The following is a 19,865-nucleotide window of genomic DNA, read 5'->3' as shown; positions in this document are numbered from 1 at the left end:
GCTGCATTTGAGTGAATTTCAAAGGGAAGACTTTAACAAGAGTTCCTTTACACCAGAGTATTTCTTAAGCCCACTATTACTATTGAAACATCGACAACTACTAGCAGCGGTATTTGTCACAACTTTAATGAGGCTCATCAAGAAAATAACCCAGGTAGCTTTTTATTAATCAACATATTTTATTTACAAAACATAAAAGTATGAAGGTGAAACGTTTCATAACATTGTGATAGCAGAAAAACATTTCAACCTCTGACGAACAGAAAAAATTCATTTACAAACAGCGAAATGAATACAGACATTTCAGTCAAAGACCCATCGTGACAGTCGATAGTCAAATCCTTCATTGACTCACTGATTTATAATCCCATAACCAAGAATTTTACCTCACACAGGTCCGTCCATAAACATACCAACCCTACTCACATTATCAAACTACAGACATTTTGAATACAATGTTTGCTTGGTGATATAAATGCCACTTAAAGAAGTAAACCTCCGAGTCTTACGTACACTGTGTGATAAAACTAGGGGAAGGTTCACAATGTCCAGCCCACCCTCTACATTCTCACTCCATCCCCAAACCTACAGTACATCTAAGTCTGCATACATAGTGGTTCAAAATTGATGTAGCAGCCTCAGTTTGTTTTTTTCCTCATAATTTTGTATTTAATAAAGCCAAATGTGACTTAATGTAGACACATGGCTATGATTGCTGATGTGTGCGGCTCCACCACGCAGAACAGAACTCTGGTCCGTCTGCAGGTGGGTGTCTACGTAGAGCGGCCGGGTAGTAGTTAGTTGCTTTTAATAAACAAATAGCAACAAGAAAATCAAGTTAAAAATATATATAGAATGACTACTACATCTAGCCAGTGTCTGCTCCTCACCTGTTCAAGACACACAACTGCCCTCCCCCCAAAAATATGAGTCGCACTACTTCAAGCAGCAAAATCAATGGACAAATAAAGCCAGGTGAGTAGAGCGGAAACCTCTCCCCATGCATTTAAATGGTAGTGAGTTAGAACAAATACAAGTCGTTTCTTTACTAGAGTGCATTTTAATCACCACTTAAATCTGTTTAGTTATTTAATGGACTGTGTCCTTTAAATGCAAATCAAGCAGGAAGAGGCCTTGGCAAAACATGACAAGTTGTGTCCACATCTGACTTCCACGTGCATCTCCATTTGTAAGGCTGCTCTACACTTCATTTTTATTTCCAGCATAAAGCCTGGTCCATGACTTGGCTGTAGAGTGAAAAAAAAGGAAATAAACAAGCAAAAATCCACAATTACCATAAAAAGGTTGTCCACCAAGTTTAATTTTGAAACACACATGCCATGTCACCTGCAGAAACTGTCCTTACTATATTTGACCTACAAATCATAAATCCTAATTTCACTGTCTACTTAATCCAAGTCACACAAACCTCAATATATTACATCTCTTTCAAACCCATGTATCAAATCACAAAGTGAGAATGTTTTAAGAGAACTCAGAAGAACAATATAAAAAAGTATGTGGTTAACTAGAAAAGAGCTGGATGTGAAGTGTAAGTAACCCTTACAGGACTTACCGGTTTCTATGGCTTCAGCTTCACTGGACTTCCACTTCTCTGCAACGTCATTAGCTAGGGGATCATCAGGGTTAGGTGCACTTAGTAACGCCTGGATTGATAGCAGCACTGTGCGAATCTGCAGAGCTGGTGACCATTTATCTAAAAAACATAAAAAGAAGAGGAATTATTAAAACTAAAGTGGAGACAAAGCACTGGGACAATAGGGAGTGAGACACTTAAGGTGGAATACAAAACAGTAAAGAAGCACAGCAATGGTGTCTAATAAAACAATGTCTAATCTATTTTAAGCTGCACGGGCAGTGAAGAGACAGTGGTGATACACTCCAATTGAGGCACAAAGCTCCAGGCAGGGGTCATAAATGTAACATAAGAGGCTTTTGATCTTTTGGGCAGAAAAAAATTGGCAAATCCCACACTTCATTCACTTGCCAAGACACAATAAACACAGGACTTCCTACAGTAACAAGCCTAACTCAACAGACCAAAGACCGAAAACATCAAAAGTAACTGATAAAGAAGAAAACAGAGCTCAAACAATAACTGTGACATTAGAGTGTAATGAATTACCTTTCAAAATATCTAGACATATTCTTCCCAACTTGTCTACATTGGGATGATATATTTTGGTCATGAAGCGTACTTTGGGAGCTGCCATGGGATATTCCTCTGGTAAAAAGAGTTCAAGCTTAAATGTGCCCCCCTCAAAAGGTGAGTCCTGAGGTCCGGCAATAACCACGTGAAAGTAGCGGGCGTTGCCTTCATCTGGCTTTGCCATGATGCCTGGGACAGGTTCTGCAATCAAACGCTGAGTTTCCTGGTATAGAAAAAGAAACACATCGAACAACTTGGTGAGAAAAACACCTCCAATGTCACCAAAGGACCATAAGGCCCTGTTCTGACATATAGACACAACAATACAAAACAACAGCACAAACAGGCAAGTCCAGAGATACAGCTGCCCAAGGTGACAAACTTCAAACATTTGTCTGACTCTAAAGAGGATGTAGAACAGATTCAAGGATTTAAACCACTTTATTAATATCAGAGGGAATTGCTATTAGGAAAAGCAGCATCAACTGTGCCATCACTAACGTAATAGTATCTCAAATGTGGTAACTGATCTTTACAGGGCTGCAATGACTATTTTCATTAAAATACATTTTTAAAAAAAGAGTATCATCACTAATCAAGCAAATAATTGAAAATCAAAACAGTCATGATTTAAGACATGCCAAGTGACCTTCAGAATCAGGTATCTGATATGGCTTGTGCTATGCAAGACGAAACATCAGCGACACAGCTCAGGGATATTTTTCTCAGGCCGTTATATTAACATCAACTCCTCACTCTACGTTTTGTATTTGTGAAAACAATAGAAGAGATTATACTGCTATTTTTTCATTGGAAAGCCTTGTATAATATACACATCCCTGCCAAACAGAACCTGAAAAAATAATATCATCTGTATTTGTCTACAACAAAAAATGCACTGAAGAAATAGCATCAAACAAAGCATGCCAAAAGCCACTGCTCTTGTTTTTGACACTCTTTTCCTAAATGCAAACGGGAGAGAGATTCCTGAAATGTTTTAGATAACCCACAGACAAAACAATGCAGTAAAAACACAGACATGAGAGGGGCTCCCAGTCCCAGTCACACGCTCTGAAAGCTCATAGGCTCAGTGTACTAAGTAAGTTCCCAATTCAATTCCATTTTGAATTCAACTTGTATAGCGGCAAGTCACAACAAAATAATCTCAAGGCACTTTACAGAATGAAATCAAGACTATAAAGATGTATAGAGAAAAACCCAACAATTCCCCCTTGAGCAAGTCCTAGGCAACACCGGAGAGGAAAAACTCCCTTTAACGAAAGAAACCTAGAGCAGAACCAGCAACAAAAAAAACATCAGGCAGGTTGGTAGGACTAGCTGCGCACTGGAAAACACACAGTTCCAAAGTCAGGGACACCTGCAGAAAGGGACAGAGAGAGGGAGACAGAGAAGGAGAAAGACAACTACGAGAGAACAAAGACACAAAGTTAATGTCACACAGTGGTGACAAATGTGGGGTGAAAGGAGAGAAGACAGGGACAAGAGAAGGAAAGGAGCTCAGTGCATTGGGACTGAGCAGTCTAAGCCTATAGCAACTTTAACTAACTATAAGCTTTATCAAAGAGGAAGGTTTTAAGCCTAGACCCACTCACCTTTTCCCACCGATGCTACCCGTGCTATGCTTACTTACCGATCCGTGCTACTTGTCTTAAACACCATTTACCTTTTTATTAAATGTTTTTAATAAATCTTAAACACAATTAATTAATATGTGACTTGCTAATAAACTTAAATAAAGTTGTATGAGTCCAGTATGATTTATCTAATACATACAATATTGTGCAAATAAAAAGTTTCAATTCAACTGAGTGGTTTTCTTGCAGAAAATTAGTCCGTTTTAATCAGGCCCAAGAAAGAAAAGAGTGTTTTTCATAAATTAAATGGTATTATCAAAGCTGTCAGAGAATGAAGAAAACCTTTACAACCCCAATTCAAAAAAAAGTTGGGACGATGTTTAAAACATAAATAAAAACAGAATGCAATGATTTGCAAATCTCATCAACCCATATTTTATTCACAATAGAACATAAACACCATTTCAGATGTTGAAACTGAGATAGTTTATCATTTCATGGAAATTATTAGTTCATTTTGAATTTGATGGCAGCAACACACAAAAGTTGAAACAGAGTGAAGTTTATCATTGCGTAACATACCCTCTTCTATCATACCCTCTTTTCAACTGTGTGTAAATCTGGAACTTGAGGAGACCAGTTGCGGGAGTTTAGGAGAGGAATGTCATCCCATTCTTGTCTGATGCAGGATTCTAGCTGCTCCACAGTTCTGGGCTTTTGTTGCCAGATTTTCTTTCCTATGATTCACCAAATGTTTTCTATTGGTGAAAGGTCTGGACTGCAGGCAGGCCAGTTCAGCACCCGGACTCTTCTCCTGCGAAGCCATGCTGTTGTGGTGGATGCAGTATGTGGTTTAGCATTGTCTTTCTGAAATATGCAAGGCCTTCCCTAAAAGAGACGTTGTCATATGTTGCTCTAAAATCTCAATGTACTTTTCAGCATTGATGGGGTCTTTCCATATGTGTAAGCTGCCCACACCATTGGCACTAATGCACCCATACCAACTGCACGGACCCAACTGTCTGCTGATAATAAGTTGGATGGTCCCTCTCCTTTTCAGTCTGCAGGACACACAGCGTCCATGGTTTCCAAAAAGAATTTTTATTCATCTGACCACTGAACAGTTTTCCATTTTGCCTCAGACCATTTTAAATGTGCTTTGGCCCAGATAACAGGGCAGCGTTCCTATATCATGTTCACATATGGCTTATTCTTTGGATGATACAGCTTTAACTAAAATTTGTGGATTAAACAGTGAACTGTATTCACAGAAAGTCATTTATGTAAGTGTTCCTGAACCCATGCAGTGATGTCCAGTAGAGAAAACATGCCTGTTTTTAATGCACAGCCACCTGAGCGCCCGAAGATCACATGCATCCAGGTTTAACTTTCTGCCTTGTCCCTTGCGCACAGAGATACTTTCTGATGCTCTGTATCTTTTGATGATATTATATATTGTAAATGGTGGGATCTTCAATCTCTTCACAATTTTATATTGAGTAACTTTTTTCTGAAATTGTCTCACTATTTTTAGATGCAGTTTGTCTCAGGTTGGTGAACCTCTGCCCATCTTTACATTTGAGAGGCTCTGCATCTCTGAAATGCTCTGTTTATACCCTTAGGTCATGTTACTGACCTAACCTAATTAGTTGTCAAATGCTCCACTATTAGGGTTTTTTTTTTAAATTTGCAGCAATTACTTTTCCAGCTTTTTGTTGCGCCGTTCCAACTTTTTTGAGATGTGTTGCTGCCATCAAATTCAAATTCAAAATATATTCCATGAAATGGAAAAACGTCCTTTTCAAAATTAATATAATTTAGACATTACTTGAGAACACACATTTTCAAACTAATTATGCAATTATTAATCATCATAATCATACAATATTAACATGTACTTGTGTAGTGTATACATACAGTGTAACGTTCAGCTAATGTTATGCCTGTGATTATACAACATGTAATTTATGTCCAGAGATGCAAATCTTTCAGCAGCTTCTTGAACACCAATATGCTGAGCAAACTGCCAAACCCTTTTTGACTAACATCACTTGTCAACGCTGCCCCACAGAGTTGTTATAGAGGGAAATCTTACTTAGAACCTAACAAAAGTTATTAAGTTAATGTGTGTTCACTAAATAAAAGGCAACGTTAGAGAAGATCGTTAGCTTAGATGTTTCAGTGTTTACCATTTGAAAATTAATAAACGCTAAATAACAAACTAGCCTGTGTTAGCATAGTTAGCCTAATAGCACCAGTATCTGTTTAACAGCAGGTTGACAACAATATTGACCGTGTATGTTCAGAAAATGTGACTCCAGCTCAGAGACAATTTAAGGCTCTGTCGTCACAAAGCGATGTTGCGTTTTTAACCCACTGTGTCTCCTTGTATATCAGTGTATCTGAGCACATGAACGAAACGGAAGTTACCATTACTTTAGCTAACTCCCGTTAGCTTTAGCACGGAAAACTCATCATCGGGCACTTCTGAGTTTTGGCTGTGACTGCACAGTCCTCAGCCGTGTCTGAGAAGTCACACACGCTGCTGTTTGAAGTTTGAAACAATTACCTTAATGATCCTGCGGGGCAGTCCTGTCATCTTGTCTGAAATGCGGACTTTTAGCTGCCTGACGTTGGCATTGACAGCAAACGTGTGTTTGTCTTCCGGGTTCTTTGCGTCCCGACAGTGGAGTCGAGATGGAGGAACAGAGCAGAACAGCAATAATCAGATGAACAATCACTTTTCTTTACGTGAATAATATAAAAAACTGAAACAACGTAAAATGTGCCAACAGCTACGCTAAAATCATGCGTTACAGTCCTGCATTCCTTCACTACAACAAGAGCCTTTTGTTAATGATAAAGAATTTGGAATTTATTATCATATGTTTGGTTGCAAACACAGACAAAACACATTTATCAAAGAGAACAATTTCTCAAGAAATTTGTTAATGACATTTTTTCTGAATGTGACTAGTAGTTTTATGAATATGTTTCTTTGATTATTATAATTTCTTTGTTTACTGATGTGAAACGTATTAAAAATTTTTAAACAACATTGACAGAAGTACATGGCTTTGGTGGAGTATTTCACACTGCTATGATGCTTATTTTGAGGCTTGCTTTAATATTTGTTGGTTTTCCTACAGCTGGTGTGTTGAGTTATCCTCCTCTTAATTTATACCATCAAATCCTACTTACCTAGAATTGATTTATATTGCAGTACCAGCAGTAGGACACAACTGCATAGGACACTGCCACTGACATAACCGTACTTTAATTTAGTCTGGCTAGTCACGTTTCCCTCACCCATTTATCTAAGAGTGCTTTATTTACAAGCCCAGGTAGCTCTGACACCCCCAGATTTTGCATTTCATTGCATTCTACCTGCTTCAGACAAAACAAAGCATGAATTAGACATTTCCACTGGCCAATAGGACTGCATGATGCAGCTAAAAAGAAGCTTTAGATTTGAGGGACTTTGGAGCTCCTCCTCCTGATATATGTGTGGACAAAAGCTTTGACTTTGGGTGTCAACCCGGTACGGAGACAGCGCAGCCAACTAAGAAGAATAACCTAGAAGAACAAGAATACAGCATGGCATTTCTTCCCCGACTTTGTCCAACAGGTGGGTTTTAAACTTTTATAAATTTCTTTAGTGCAAATTGTATGCAGGTATAGTATTCTAATAACAAATGTATGCTCTATGTTGGCAGAAGAATAACCTATAGTAAAAATTTACGTCATCTGGCGCTATAGTGTTAAATTTTGTCATAATTATATGGAAAATGCTACTGTGACCTTGTTTATCCTATCTACAAAATTCAACTCAATAAGAGTCTGTTATGTTGGATACCTGGAGAGGTAAATATTGCATTTAGTGCTTATTTGAAGAGCCTCTGGGTACCATTCATTTTCCAGCTCAGTCATTTTCTTAACCTTGATTCTTTGCTTGGTGCTCTTTTGTGTAAAATATGTAAACTACAGACAGCCAGTTGCAAAACTGTAGGCTATACAGTAATTTCAGATCCTTTGTTGCATTTAAACGAGCAAGGTTTCCACTCACTTAGTGATCTCTTACTTAATTACTCATCATTTCGGTACATGGGCAAACATAAATGTATAGCTTCTTATATAAATAGGTTTAAGAAAACCAATGGTTTTCAGTGTTTCAAGGTTGAATGAAAGAAATTCGGAAATATAAACAAAAGAAGAACACAAAAATCTGAAAAATATTTTTTGACATTGGTTTATTAACAATACTAGTGATTTGTTACAGCTTTTCCACACTTATTAGTAATAATTCATTTATAAGTTGCAGTGGTGTAATTTACTATTCTGCCCTGTTCCACTTCATAATTTTCCATTGCTGAAAAAACACAGGAACAGATGAACCAGCACCTAATCTAGTCCCTTCTCTCAGTGCACAGAGAGAACAGACCATATCAGCCACATCATAGGGGCTGCTCATCACACCGAGTACAGGAAGATCTATTTAAACAAGGCTTAGGCAGACTTACTTATTAACTTGAAACATTTTATGTAGAGACATTTACAGTTAAGCTCAGTCGGATATACATGCATATACGAGTGTAATGTGTAATAGTTTTTACCTGCTGTCAGTCAATGTGCTAAGCTAAGATGACCAGATGTTAATTGTACAGAGATGACTTTGGATTTTCTCTTCTCAATCTCAGCAAAATGCAATTGAGTATTTCTCAAAACTGCACCAAATTCTTTCTTTAATCTGCTAACGGACCTTCGACTTATTGTAGTAAGTATTGTAACTCACTAATACTTGCAGTTATCTATGAGTCATCTGTAAATGTCATTTGTCTTTGATTTCCTTTTTTTAGCTCACAGGACCACATGTTGTTATGCCGTGTTCTTATTCATCATGATCACCTACTCTCATCGAGTTTTACCCCTCCATGCCCCTCCAGTGACGGCAGGTCCTCGCTCTGCTTTTTCTGTCACACGAACCAACAGTGTAGTGGGAAGCAAACAGAGGGCAGTGACCTTCAACAGGCTGTTAGTCAACATCGGAGGGGATTTCAATCCAGACACCGGCCACTTCCGCTGTCGCATCCCAGGGGCCTACTATTTCTCCTACTCTGTGGGGAAGTTTCCAAAGAAAATGCTTTCGGTTATACTGGTGAAGAATGGGGAGGAGGTGCAGGCTATAGCATACGATGACTACCGTAAGAAAGGAAGGAAAGTTCAAAGTCAAAGTGTGATGATCAGTTTGAAGGAAATGGACACAGTGTCACTGCTTATACAGCAGAGTCCTCAGTATGCTTTGTACAGCAACGCAGGCCCTTACATCGCCTTCTCTGGTTACCTAATTTATCCTGACAAATCCCCAAACAGCTACACCAGCAACCACCTGTCCCCACCAGGACTATCTTACCCAAACTGTGCTCCTCAGGCTAACCCCTGGACCAGACTTCTAGAGAAGCCGCAATCTGCCTTCTCTGTGGCTCGTACATCCACACTCATGGGTCAGAGTAACAGGTTTCAGGCTAAGCCACCTCTGACCTTTGATGTGGAATATGTCAACATTGGAGGTCATTTTAACAAAACCTCAGGAAAGTTCACCTGCTACTTCCCAGGGGCTTACTTCTTTGCCTTCACCGTTGGGAAACACCCTCGTAAGGCTGTTTCTGTGAAGCTGATGACCGGGGAGGGTGAGGTGCAGGCCATGGTGTATGATGAGGACACATCAAAGAGACGGGAGATGCAGAGTCAGAGTTTGCTGCTGTCACTGCATCGTGGTGACAGTGTTTGGCTTTACAGTCAACAGGATGAGCGTTTTGCTGTCTATAGCAACCAAGGCAGGTACACCACCTTTTCTGGCTTCCTGGTTTATCCGGAAGCAGAATCACTCACATCTCCAACCAACACAGACAGAACTCACCACTAAATGTCGCAAACCTTCATGGTTTCTTTTTAAAGACAGCATAAATTCAAAAAAAGGACCTCAAAATTTTTTGGAAAAGCTATAGGTGATTCAATCTGTGGTCAGAATAGTCTAAGTGTTTACATTTAGTGTGTTACAATTTACCAGGAAATTGCCACATTACTCCACAAGATGGTGTTGTAATACAATTATGGACACTCACTAACATGCAAGATAGTTTTTTTTGTTCTTAAAGTGCAGTTTACTGTAAAACACAAAAGCATATTATTTGTTTATGCAAAAATTAGATTATAATTTTTTATATATATGTCATATGTAAACTTTGTAACATTTTTTTCTTTAAAATATCAGTTACAATTTATAATTTTCTTAGTTATTAGTATGAAACTGAAAAATATGGTAAAGGGGTAACAGTCATTTTAAATGCAGAGCATTAATGCTGTGAATATATCTGTGGATATAAAAGCTAAGACACACAGATACAGCTTCATGGCATTATTTTATTCAGTAAGTTTTGTTATTAATTCAAACTTATTTTCTATTTAGTTTGTTGAGACAGAGTTCCAGAAAGAATAAAGAGGAACAAAGAACATTGTTAACCAAAGCTCCCAGATGTTATATACAACACATATGTGTACTCACTGAATTCTTGTATCTTCTGTGCTGACCAACGAAAATAAACTTGAAAATTTTAAAATGTAAACCTTTTGCCTGTTAATTTTCTTATTAACCAAACAACTATTTACAGCACATGCATGTAGCAATTTCTATGATATTTTTACAAATAAAAAATAAAGGAAACAATGTTTGGTCCCTACATTTCATGAGAGCACCATCTTTGCTTTGCCTAAGTTCCAGTGTTTGTACTAGTCTGACTGATGTCACTGAGCTCAAATGGTGTAGACAGTAAAAAGAACAAGGCCATTCCAAACCTTTGTACATTTTTCTTTTTGTTCAAAACTTCAAATGGTGAGAGTGAACCTAAGTCTAAGATACAAAGTAAATAGACAGTGATGATGGTGTAAGCTTTAAAAAAATCCTTGAGCAGAATAAACACAAAAAACACTCACAAAGTCAATGCATAACTAATGGCATCAAGGCCAGGCGAAACAGAGGCAAACAGGTTGTGCAGGGATTTAATTCTGGATTTGCACACGTATAAATATGCACTGTGGCTGGGCAATGACTTTGTTTTGCAAGTGTTAATGTTACCATCCCCACATTACTACTTCCTTCTCTTTGTCCTGCTGTGTCATTGCACATCCCAGATCTCACAGAGCAGTGGGGTAAATTTGTGGTCATTCATTCTCCAGGATGTGAGCATCTCTGCGTGGTAATGGTTGAGTGTTCTCAGCTCTGTCAGACGGCCCAGGAGACGAGCAAAGTACTGTGGCTCATGCGGATGATGTAAGGCACACAGCTTCCTAAGTACGTCTAGCATGGGCTCCTGAAGTCTCTCAACAGCCTGCTGATCCTTCACATATGGCCGATCTAGCAGTGGGCCATAACAATACATTAGTTTTTCAAGGTAGACTAATACTGATTTTGGATTAACATCTTACAACTGTTTATAAACTGCTTGCATCAGCAAGTTATTGCTACCTGGTGTCATGATGGTTATGGCTGTGAGGAGAGCCTGTTCCTCCTCCACCATGTGGAGTTCACCAATGGTTTTGTAAAAGTTGAACATAGGTGTCATGAATTCTTCTGATATACCTGCAGAAAAAGTATTTTGATCAGTAAAAGGTGAGGTTGCGGTGAACTGGGAAAGGAGAGGAGACAAGAGGAAGAAGAGAAATGAATAGAGAGCTAAAACTGACAAAAAGGACACATGAAAGTAGTCCTGAGTTTGTTTAGGAACTGTACCCAATGATCTCCATATGAATGTGATTCATTAGGGCTAAGAAAAAACAAAAATAAATAAAAGATCTTTCTATTTTGACCCTTAGATCAGAATGAGGTAGATGTGTAATATTATCCAAAAAAAAGTTGACCACTACAATTCGATATATCACAAACTGCTCTTTTATAATAGTTAATGTTTACATTCATTTAATTTTTGCACATTGGCAACTGTTCCTATACTTCTGATGCTCTTCAAACCAGCAGAGTTTGACACATCATCAAGCATTCAGAAATGGCAGTGAGGCTCAGAGGGGGAGAAGTGGACAATGGCACTCTTGATGTTGTGATAAGAAACAATAGTCTCTTCAGACAGCTTTGCGTCCATTTTCTCCCAGACTGCCCTTTAGAGTGAATATCTCTTATCCCCCCCATTCACACCAGAGCGGTGCTGTGGGGACCCAGTGACGCACACACATTTCTGCCATCACGGCTGCCGTCAGTTTAACTGTCCAATCTGGTTGACATGATGACACCTCACATGCATATATTTGATATATGTGCAAATGGAGTTAAACAGTTTATATTTGGGGAAACCCATGGCAGACACCACTTGTGTGTAGGCTTGCTTCCACTGTCTACTTCATCTGTGCACATGCCCCCACACAAACCTGAAGCTGTGCAAAACTGTGCCATGTGAGGCTGTGTGTGCAGACGTAATCTACACCTTGCCAGAGCTCAACAGGTCAGCACACGTCTCCCAGCTCCATCACACAGATCAAGCAGATCAATTATTAATGAAAGATTAGACTAGACTTGGCTGCAAGTGGGAGTCCAACAATGATGCAGGTGCAGCCTGGTGCAACTGGTGGTGCACAGGATCAAGACTCTTGAAGGTTATAAATCAGGAGTCTGTATACTGCAGTCGTACAGTACATTTAAATCTACGCATGCACAGTAATATTACATGTTGGTTGATTAAATTTTAGAAGATCACACAAGTGAATTTTAATGTTTACAATTTCAGTACAATACATAAATTGAGGGGTACTACTTCAGTTGACTCACCACTCTTGCGTATCCTCTCCTCTAGAACCTCTGTGTGTCCATTGGGCATCTTTGAGCTAAAAACCTGAGCAGAGCGCAGAAACGAGGCTTCCACAGCTGAACCCTTCAGAAGAGCGATCTGATCCTCATGATCCAGAGACAGAAAGCCTGCCAGAGACAAGTCATATTTTTTGATTGTACAAACACATACATAAAACTCATTTTATGTATGTGCAGTATCATTTAAAGAATCTGCACTGGGAAATAATACCTGGAATATGTTTTGTAAACTCCACCAGAACTTGAACTTGACTTGTTGCCATCTCTGTCAGCAGGAGGAAGTTTTCCTCTGCACTGTACTGCTCTTGTAGCTGTGGGGAAAAAAGTAAAAAGACAGGCTAAGCTGCAAAATTTTGAAGTTTGAAGCAATATAAAGAGTAACATACCAGTTTTTTGGCTACGTCTGGTGGAATTTGATGTCTGTTGTAAGCATCTAGAATCACATTCATAAAAGCCTGCTGATCTTTAGTGATGACAACTTTTTCCTGCATTAAAAAAACAACATTAAGTGGTGACATGTTTGACCCAATTAGTGAATTTATGAGATTATATGAGAATCATATCAAATAAAGGTGAAAAAAAAGGGAAAATTTCCAGGACAGGGTTGTGAGGTTGTGATTACCTTTGTTAGTTTGGTGGTGGAGGTGACGTGTTTGCTGTCTGTGTTGTCTGCAGTCTCGTTACCAGTCGACTGTTCCGGGGACGTTTTAGTGTTTTTCCGTAGCCTTTTTGATTTACACTGGATCTCTGTCAGCAGGCCTAGCAGCAGTGATAAAGGCTTCACTTTGTGTGTTAAACACCTCAGGGCTTTATTCAGCAGCCACAACATGCAGTTATAAATGCTCATTTTCATTCATCATGACTCCATATTGTATTAAATAACAATCTGCATACAAACGCTGGGGAAATTTGGCATTGCACCATTAAATGTTTTTTCCAGTAATATTTTATATACACTACAAAAAAAATGGTACATCCTGCTTTATCAATGAACCTTCTGCTCTTTTAAATGATTTGTTGACTTTTTTGTTTTAAGTTAGTTGCATTGCAACGTTTCATTGTTTTTGCCTCATAACGTCTAATGTTAACAACAAATGAATGTTACATCTTGTCATTCTTACATATTTTCATGTCTTCTTTGGATTTTACATTAAAACGTGAAGTGAATGACATATATCTCTTTATGAAATACTAGAGAGAAGATTGTTAAGAGTAAAGTAAAAGATCATACAACAGTCTTGAAAACCTCTATCTGTTTACTGTGACCAATAAGGTCTAATTTGTTGAGCTCTTGTCAGTGGTCATGAAAACCCGGCACCCTGCAATATTCATCACTCCTTCTCTGCACTATTTATGAGCAACAGGAGTCCAGTCCGTTTCCCAGCTCTTTTCAATAGACAGCTCCTAATAAATCTAACAAATAATAGTCCCCTAAAGACTCCAGAGAATTAATATATATATCTATCTATCTATCTATCTATCTATCTATCTGTGTATATATATGTGTATATATATATATATATATATATATATATATATATATATATATATATATATATATATATATATATATCCTCATATTATGAATTTTGAATTTTTGAGTATTTGAAAATACTATTGATTCTTCCCCCAAAATAATTTAATAATTTAATAGACCATGTCTATTTCTGTAAGTGCAACAAACACTGGACCTCTCTGTTGTCTGTTATGTGATATTCAATCCCCAGTAAAATCCAACAGCCGTTGTCAGAATGGAAAATTAAGGGCTTACAAAGGCAGTGTGTGACAGCCTCTCTTGATACTACTGAAAGGAGGGAACGGTGTGTGTGTGTGTGTGTGTGTGTGTGTGTGTGTGTGTGTGTGTGTGTGTGTGTGTGTGTGTGTGTGTGTGTGTGTGTGTGTGTGTGTGTTGGTGAAGCTGCACCAAGTTAGTATGAGTTGAGGCATGATGGAAAGCATTATTTATATATTTCCATTTTCCATTAACAATTATTTAAACATCCTGTCAGACTGGTCTCTTTTTAAGAAGAAATGTACTCACATTCAGCCAGCATGCCCATTTCTTTGCACTTTCTAAGCCGGCACTCCTGGCATTTCCTGCGCATATACATGTCCATCTCACAGTTTCCACCACTCTTGCATTTGTACACGGCGTTCTTTGTTATGCTGCGTCTGAAGAAACCTGAAAAACACATGCAGTACGTTTCCTCAACTCCTGTCGAATTTCCAAGTACCATACTTATTATCATTTATTGCAATCTTTGTATTCTACACCACTAGATTTACATTGTTCTTCGTTCTATTTGATCTGTAGGTTTTTATGGTATACAACCATATTATATTATTATATTATTATTATATTGATATTTTAAGTTCTTGCCTCATAATCTCTCTTGTAGTTACTTGCACTTGTAACATTTTGAACATGTAATGTACGATGGAATATAGCAATATTTTGGGTATTAATAAATTAATTATCTCATTAATGCCTCATGCCTATTCAATGATTGACAAGGACTAAATATAAACATAATCACACACATCATAAGTGGAAACACACTATTCTAATAATGTCTCGGAGAGAATCCCCTGAACCCAGCTGGCAATGATCCAGCGACACGTACACACATACACACACACACTCACACACTCACATACGCAGACACACGCACACACGCACAATAGTTTGGAACGGTTCTTAGACATTCTGACATACAACATTAAGCACAATGACATGCATTAGAGTAACTGAGCTCAGGTTGCTCCTGCATTGTACAGCAGTAAGCTGAGAATGAACCCAATTTTGCAGAAGTGCCAGGTAGACCTGAGCCTTTCCTCAGTCCAATGGCAGGAAAGGCCAGCTGCCACACTCCTGGCATTGTCCAACCTCACAGTGTGGAATTACATTCATGTCCATTCACCATGTGTTTTAACAGGAATCACAGCAAAGCGAGGAGGAGGAGCTCCTAAAGACCACAACTCTTCTGTCACCAAGTGGTTAAATTTTACATGGAAAAAGGTTGTAAAAGGCTCTTACTGTAATATTTCCTTATTTATCCTTTATTCTCTTTCAGTCAGCCTGTACATGTTCAAGATAAGTTTAACCTGAATTAACAGAGACAAATTCAAACCTGACCTTTAAAATGACATGGACTTATTGTCTAGTGTGTAAATTAACACGGACTTAACAGTATTAAGCCACGATATACGACAGCAGTATTTGTAGTTGTAGGAGTTAAGTATGATTAAACAATCCTTAAGCCATTTTTACCAAGAGCAAATAATGACTCGCTTCCTTTAATACCTGCTCCTTAGTCAAGAATACAATGCACAAATACCATGACATTGACGTCTTATAATGAACAAGGTTTTAACTGACCTTTAGGCCTATTTGTATTGTAATCTTTAACAGATGCTTTAGGAATACAGATATGAACAATCTTGCCATGCGCTGCCCCAAAAAATCAACAGCTAAAGACAGTAAAACAATTTTTGCTACATGTTTCTAAATTGAGTTATACTCAAACGTATATACTTATATACCATATACTGTAACTATGTCTGGGGATTTACTTTGAAACAATAAAAAAACAAAACAAGAATGGCTTAAATAAACAAAATATTAAAAACATTACCAAATGTATTTGAAAAAACAGCATGTTAACAGAAGTCTCTTTTGTACAGGGTGTGTTTTTGAAACACAGCTGAAATATTACTCAATAAATCCACTAGTTGATCATGTCATTTTGGGCTACAGTTATTGTGTTTCTTTTTTACTGTTGTGTTAAATATAAATTGTTTATTATAAAGAGTAACCATCATGAAAAGTAAATGCTGGTTGCAGCAATATTTTGTCAAATCAAATATACATTTTAATAATAAATTAATCACATTTTAACTAGACTTGTAAGACAGTAATAAAAATTCTGAATAATGTAAGAAGAATTAAAAATCACCGTCCTCTGATTTCAAATCTCACCTTTACATCCTTCACAGGTAAGAGCGTTATAGTGGTACCCAGAGGCCTTGTCTCCACACACAACACACAATTCTTCACCTTTGACCCTTCCAGCTTGTGGCGTGTGCCGGGTCCTTTTGCACACAGCGGGCATCACAGCAGACGCCTCCTCAATCTCAGCATCGTAGCTAACCTCCAAGGGCCCTTTCCTCAGTTCGATTATCCCTGTGTGTGAGTACCATTCATCCCCATTGTACTGAGGGTAGTAGTTCTGGCTGGAGTAGTATGGCGTTGAAGACATGATTGGCTCCATGGGTGGGTACTGCATGGTGGGATAGGTGTTGAAGGGTAACATGTCAGGATCCTGCAGGAGGGGACTGCCTTGATCTGCCAGAATATCTAAGAGAATAGGGGAAGTGGTCTGTAAAGGGGTTTGACAACCTAAGATGCAGTTGAAAGCTTTGAAAACAAACTAGGTGTCATGGGGAAATCTGAAAGCCTTTTTTAAATGGCGTAAATTCACATTAGCTGTTGTTTCTTCAACACCTCATGTCTGCTCCTGAAGATGGTTTACAAGAAAAAACGAAAGCTTCAAAACTCCCACCACGCCTTTGTTCTTTTTAACTCTAACAAGTCACAATTATGATTAGATACCAAAGTTACAAGCTTTTCACAAGAGACAAAACCTGTAAAAGTGACCACTCCTTAAGCATGCACAAAGGGACAGTATTAAACCCAGTTACTAATTTACACACTGAGCAGACATAAAGTAACATTATCGCTCATTTGGAATTGTGTTTCTTTGGCTGCTAAACACTCTGTGTTAATCAGCTATTTGTTAACAGTTTCTGTCTCTAAGGTTTTTAGCTGCAAACAGTTGCCAACTGTGGCTGTGAATGACATTATTATTGAATAACATTATTGCAGGCTGTAAAACCAGAGAATTAAGCTGTAAGATGGCAAGAGAAACTGCAGTCTCATGTACACCAACTTTTATTTTTCAACCCTCACATTTAACAAGGAGCAGGTTTTTCCCAGCAGAAGCAGTAGTCTGCAATGCACACAGCACATACTATGAACCCATAAATGATTAACAATCTGATGGGACAGAACACACTGTGTCGTTCCGAGTGGCATATATCTCCTCTTCAAACAAGTAGGCACTTTTGAAACTGATACGAGAATGTGAAAAGGACCACAGCATTATTTCATCATTACTGATTTTGAGAGCAGGTCGGGTGTATGACATAACATTAGCTTTGAAATAGCAATCAAGTGATGAGTATCTTTTTAAAGACCAGTTGGAGTCTATTAGAATCATTACTTATAGCTAGATTATGCTGAAACACAGTCAGGAGCTCAAATCTATATAAATATCTATAATCTTATAATATTATTATATGCTAACTATATATAAAGCATTTCTAACACTGACCTCTTGAAGACTTCTGGACCATGGCCATTTCTGTGTGACCAAACACAGACTATTTACAAATTTCGCTCTGCGATTCCAAAAGTCCAGTTCTCTTTTGTCAGTCCGTCTTTTGTGTCTAATTAAAAATTATCTTCCATTAGTTTCTTTTGTTGTAAATCCTTCTTCTATAGACTTCTATAGAACAGCGGATGCGGCACTGAACTACTTGGCACTTGCTTGAGTAATCCCAAGGGGAGCAAAGGTTCCCCAGCTACTTATTAACCACACAGTGACATTTCTTTACATCATTACAAGTAGCTGGCTAATTTGTGGGTGTTCAGATGTGAACAGTGGTTCCAGCTGACTGCTGCTGTATGGTGTGCTTGGGTTTGTGAGATGACCCTGAACCTGTCTAAACAGTTGCGTGTAGCCTCTATGAATTGTTGGCAGGTGTGGAGTAATTTCTATCAGCCTGCTTTTTTTACATTCTTTTACATTTAAAATCTTATTTTAGGTAGGTGTACTTTGTGTTATGATCTTCTTAGTCATGGCTGCAAAATGACTAAGAAGGCTGCTCTTTACTTTTTATAATATCAAAACCTCATTTTCTTATACATGACCAAATTCTGGTAGAACTAATGATCGATTCCATCAGCCTCATTTGTGTTTTGAGCAAATGGTAACAATTTAAACTCTATACAGTGACATCTCTATGTTATGTCATGTTAATGTCACTGTGAAAATGTTAGCTTGCTAATATTAGCATTAGCTGCATAGAGTTTTAGTCTATTTTCATCCTCATGTGAGCTGGTTCCTGACATGCAGACTTACCAAACAAGTGGGAGCTCTCTGAGATGGGGAATTCATCGCTGGGTGGAATTTGCAGTGGTCCCACCACATTAATATCGGGTCCCACCCACTCATTCATTCAGCAGGGTCTATGGGCACCAACTCAGAAAACACAGGCTGGAGTGGGTCACAGAGTAGTAGTAAGCCTCTATTAGTCTGCAAGCATAAAAGCAAGCATAAAAATTGTGTGATTTGTCAACTATGACAAAAAATCTCCTGAACACCCCAACAGGTCTGCAGGATCTGCTGAAAGCTGCAACACAATGTAATTAAACATCAGCCTGAGAGAATACATCAACACACCTGACAAGTCTTCCCTCCCACACAGGGATGTGATGTTCAGTAACTGCCTGCAGAGATGTGGGGGATAAAAATCAGGCCCCAACAAGGCCTCCCTGAAAGCAAGTCGTGGCGACAGTCTTTCTATCTCCTGTCTGCATGTCCATCGCACAGTCACGTGCATTATACGACTTTAGGGCTGACATGACAGGGTCACAAGGTCAGTGTTGTCTGATGTAATTTTCCTAAACACAATGTTTGCAAAGAATGTAGCTCATTTAATGGCACAGTAAAACATAACTAATACTTTGTAGATGAGCAGGACAATATATCACAATTGTGACTCAGCTTTTTAAACTTGTGCGTGGCTTTTCTGTCGCCAATACCACAGTGTGGTCACACATGAAAAATTACCTGTCAGATGTTTTAATTAACTCTGTAATTTCTCCTGAGACCTCTCCGAAACCTCCATTCTAGCCCACAGCATGCCGCCTTGCTTCGGGCTCAGGAGAATTTGACCTTTCACCAGTGAACATACAGTAAAATATGTTCATAGTGGATCTGCTGATTCTTACCTCTGCCCGGTCAGTTGACGTTCCTGCCTGGTGACTTTCGTCTCCTTCAGCCTTGTTTCTGGTATCCACACAGTGAACTACAGCTCCATCAGTATTTGCTCACGAGCATTAAGCTGTTTGTGGTTGGACTCCAGCGTCAGCATGTGTGACCAGATG

General features: G+C 38.5%; 3 protein-coding genes across 6 annotated transcripts; 1 reads left to right on the top strand and 2 right to left on the bottom strand.

Annotated features, from left to right (window-relative positions):
- Positions 1–142: 142 nt before the first annotated feature.
- ube2na (ubiquitin-conjugating enzyme E2Na) lies at positions 143–6,491 on the bottom strand. Its single transcript, XM_067502515.1, has 4 exons — positions 6,335–6,491; positions 2,147–2,393; positions 1,577–1,717; positions 143–1,247 (listed from the first exon to the last, which is right to left on the bottom strand). Exons 1-4 carry the CDS (start codon positions 6,362–6,364, stop codon positions 1,201–1,203), a joined length of 465 nt encoding a protein of 154 aa, XP_067358616.1. The 5' UTR covers positions 6,365–6,491; the 3' UTR covers positions 143–1,200.
- A 768-nt stretch (positions 6,492–7,259) lies between these two features.
- On the top strand, positions 7,260–10,023 carry c1qtnf13 (C1q and TNF related 13). Its single transcript, XM_067502510.1, has 2 exons — positions 7,260–7,393; positions 8,622–10,023. Exons 1-2 carry the CDS (start codon positions 7,363–7,365, stop codon positions 9,686–9,688), a joined length of 1,098 nt encoding a protein of 365 aa, XP_067358611.1. The 5' UTR covers positions 7,260–7,362; the 3' UTR covers positions 9,689–10,023.
- Positions 10,024–10,165: 142 nt separating this feature from the next.
- nr1h4 (nuclear receptor subfamily 1, group H, member 4) lies at positions 10,166–19,851 on the bottom strand. Of its 4 annotated transcripts, XM_067502508.1 has the most exons (11): positions 19,710–19,803; positions 19,159–19,205; positions 18,838–19,011; positions 16,614–16,991; positions 14,676–14,816; positions 13,257–13,393; positions 13,021–13,119; positions 12,846–12,945; positions 12,596–12,742; positions 11,288–11,401; positions 10,166–11,176 (listed from the first exon to the last, which is right to left on the bottom strand). In XM_067502508.1, exons 3-11 carry the CDS (start codon positions 18,932–18,934, stop codon positions 10,938–10,940), a joined length of 1,452 nt encoding a protein of 483 aa, XP_067358609.1. In that variant the 5' UTR covers positions 18,935–19,011; positions 19,159–19,205; positions 19,710–19,803; the 3' UTR covers positions 10,166–10,937. The 4 variants fall into 4 exon arrangements, with proteins under 4 accessions (XP_067358609.1, XP_067358608.1, XP_067358607.1 ...); XM_067502507.1 differs by lacking the exon at positions 19,159–19,205 and having other exon boundaries at positions 19,710–19,851; XM_067502506.1 differs by lacking the exon at positions 19,710–19,803 and having other exon boundaries at positions 19,159–19,300.
- Between the last annotated feature and the right edge of the window lie 14 nt (positions 19,852–19,865).

This window comes from Channa argus, chromosome 4 (assembly GCF_033026475.1).
Source record: "Channa argus isolate prfri chromosome 4, Channa argus male v1.0, whole genome shotgun sequence".
Classification (NCBI taxonomy): Eukaryota; Metazoa; Chordata; class Actinopteri; order Anabantiformes; family Channidae; genus Channa; species Channa argus.
This window is presented reverse-complemented; position numbering and strand designations above follow the sequence as displayed.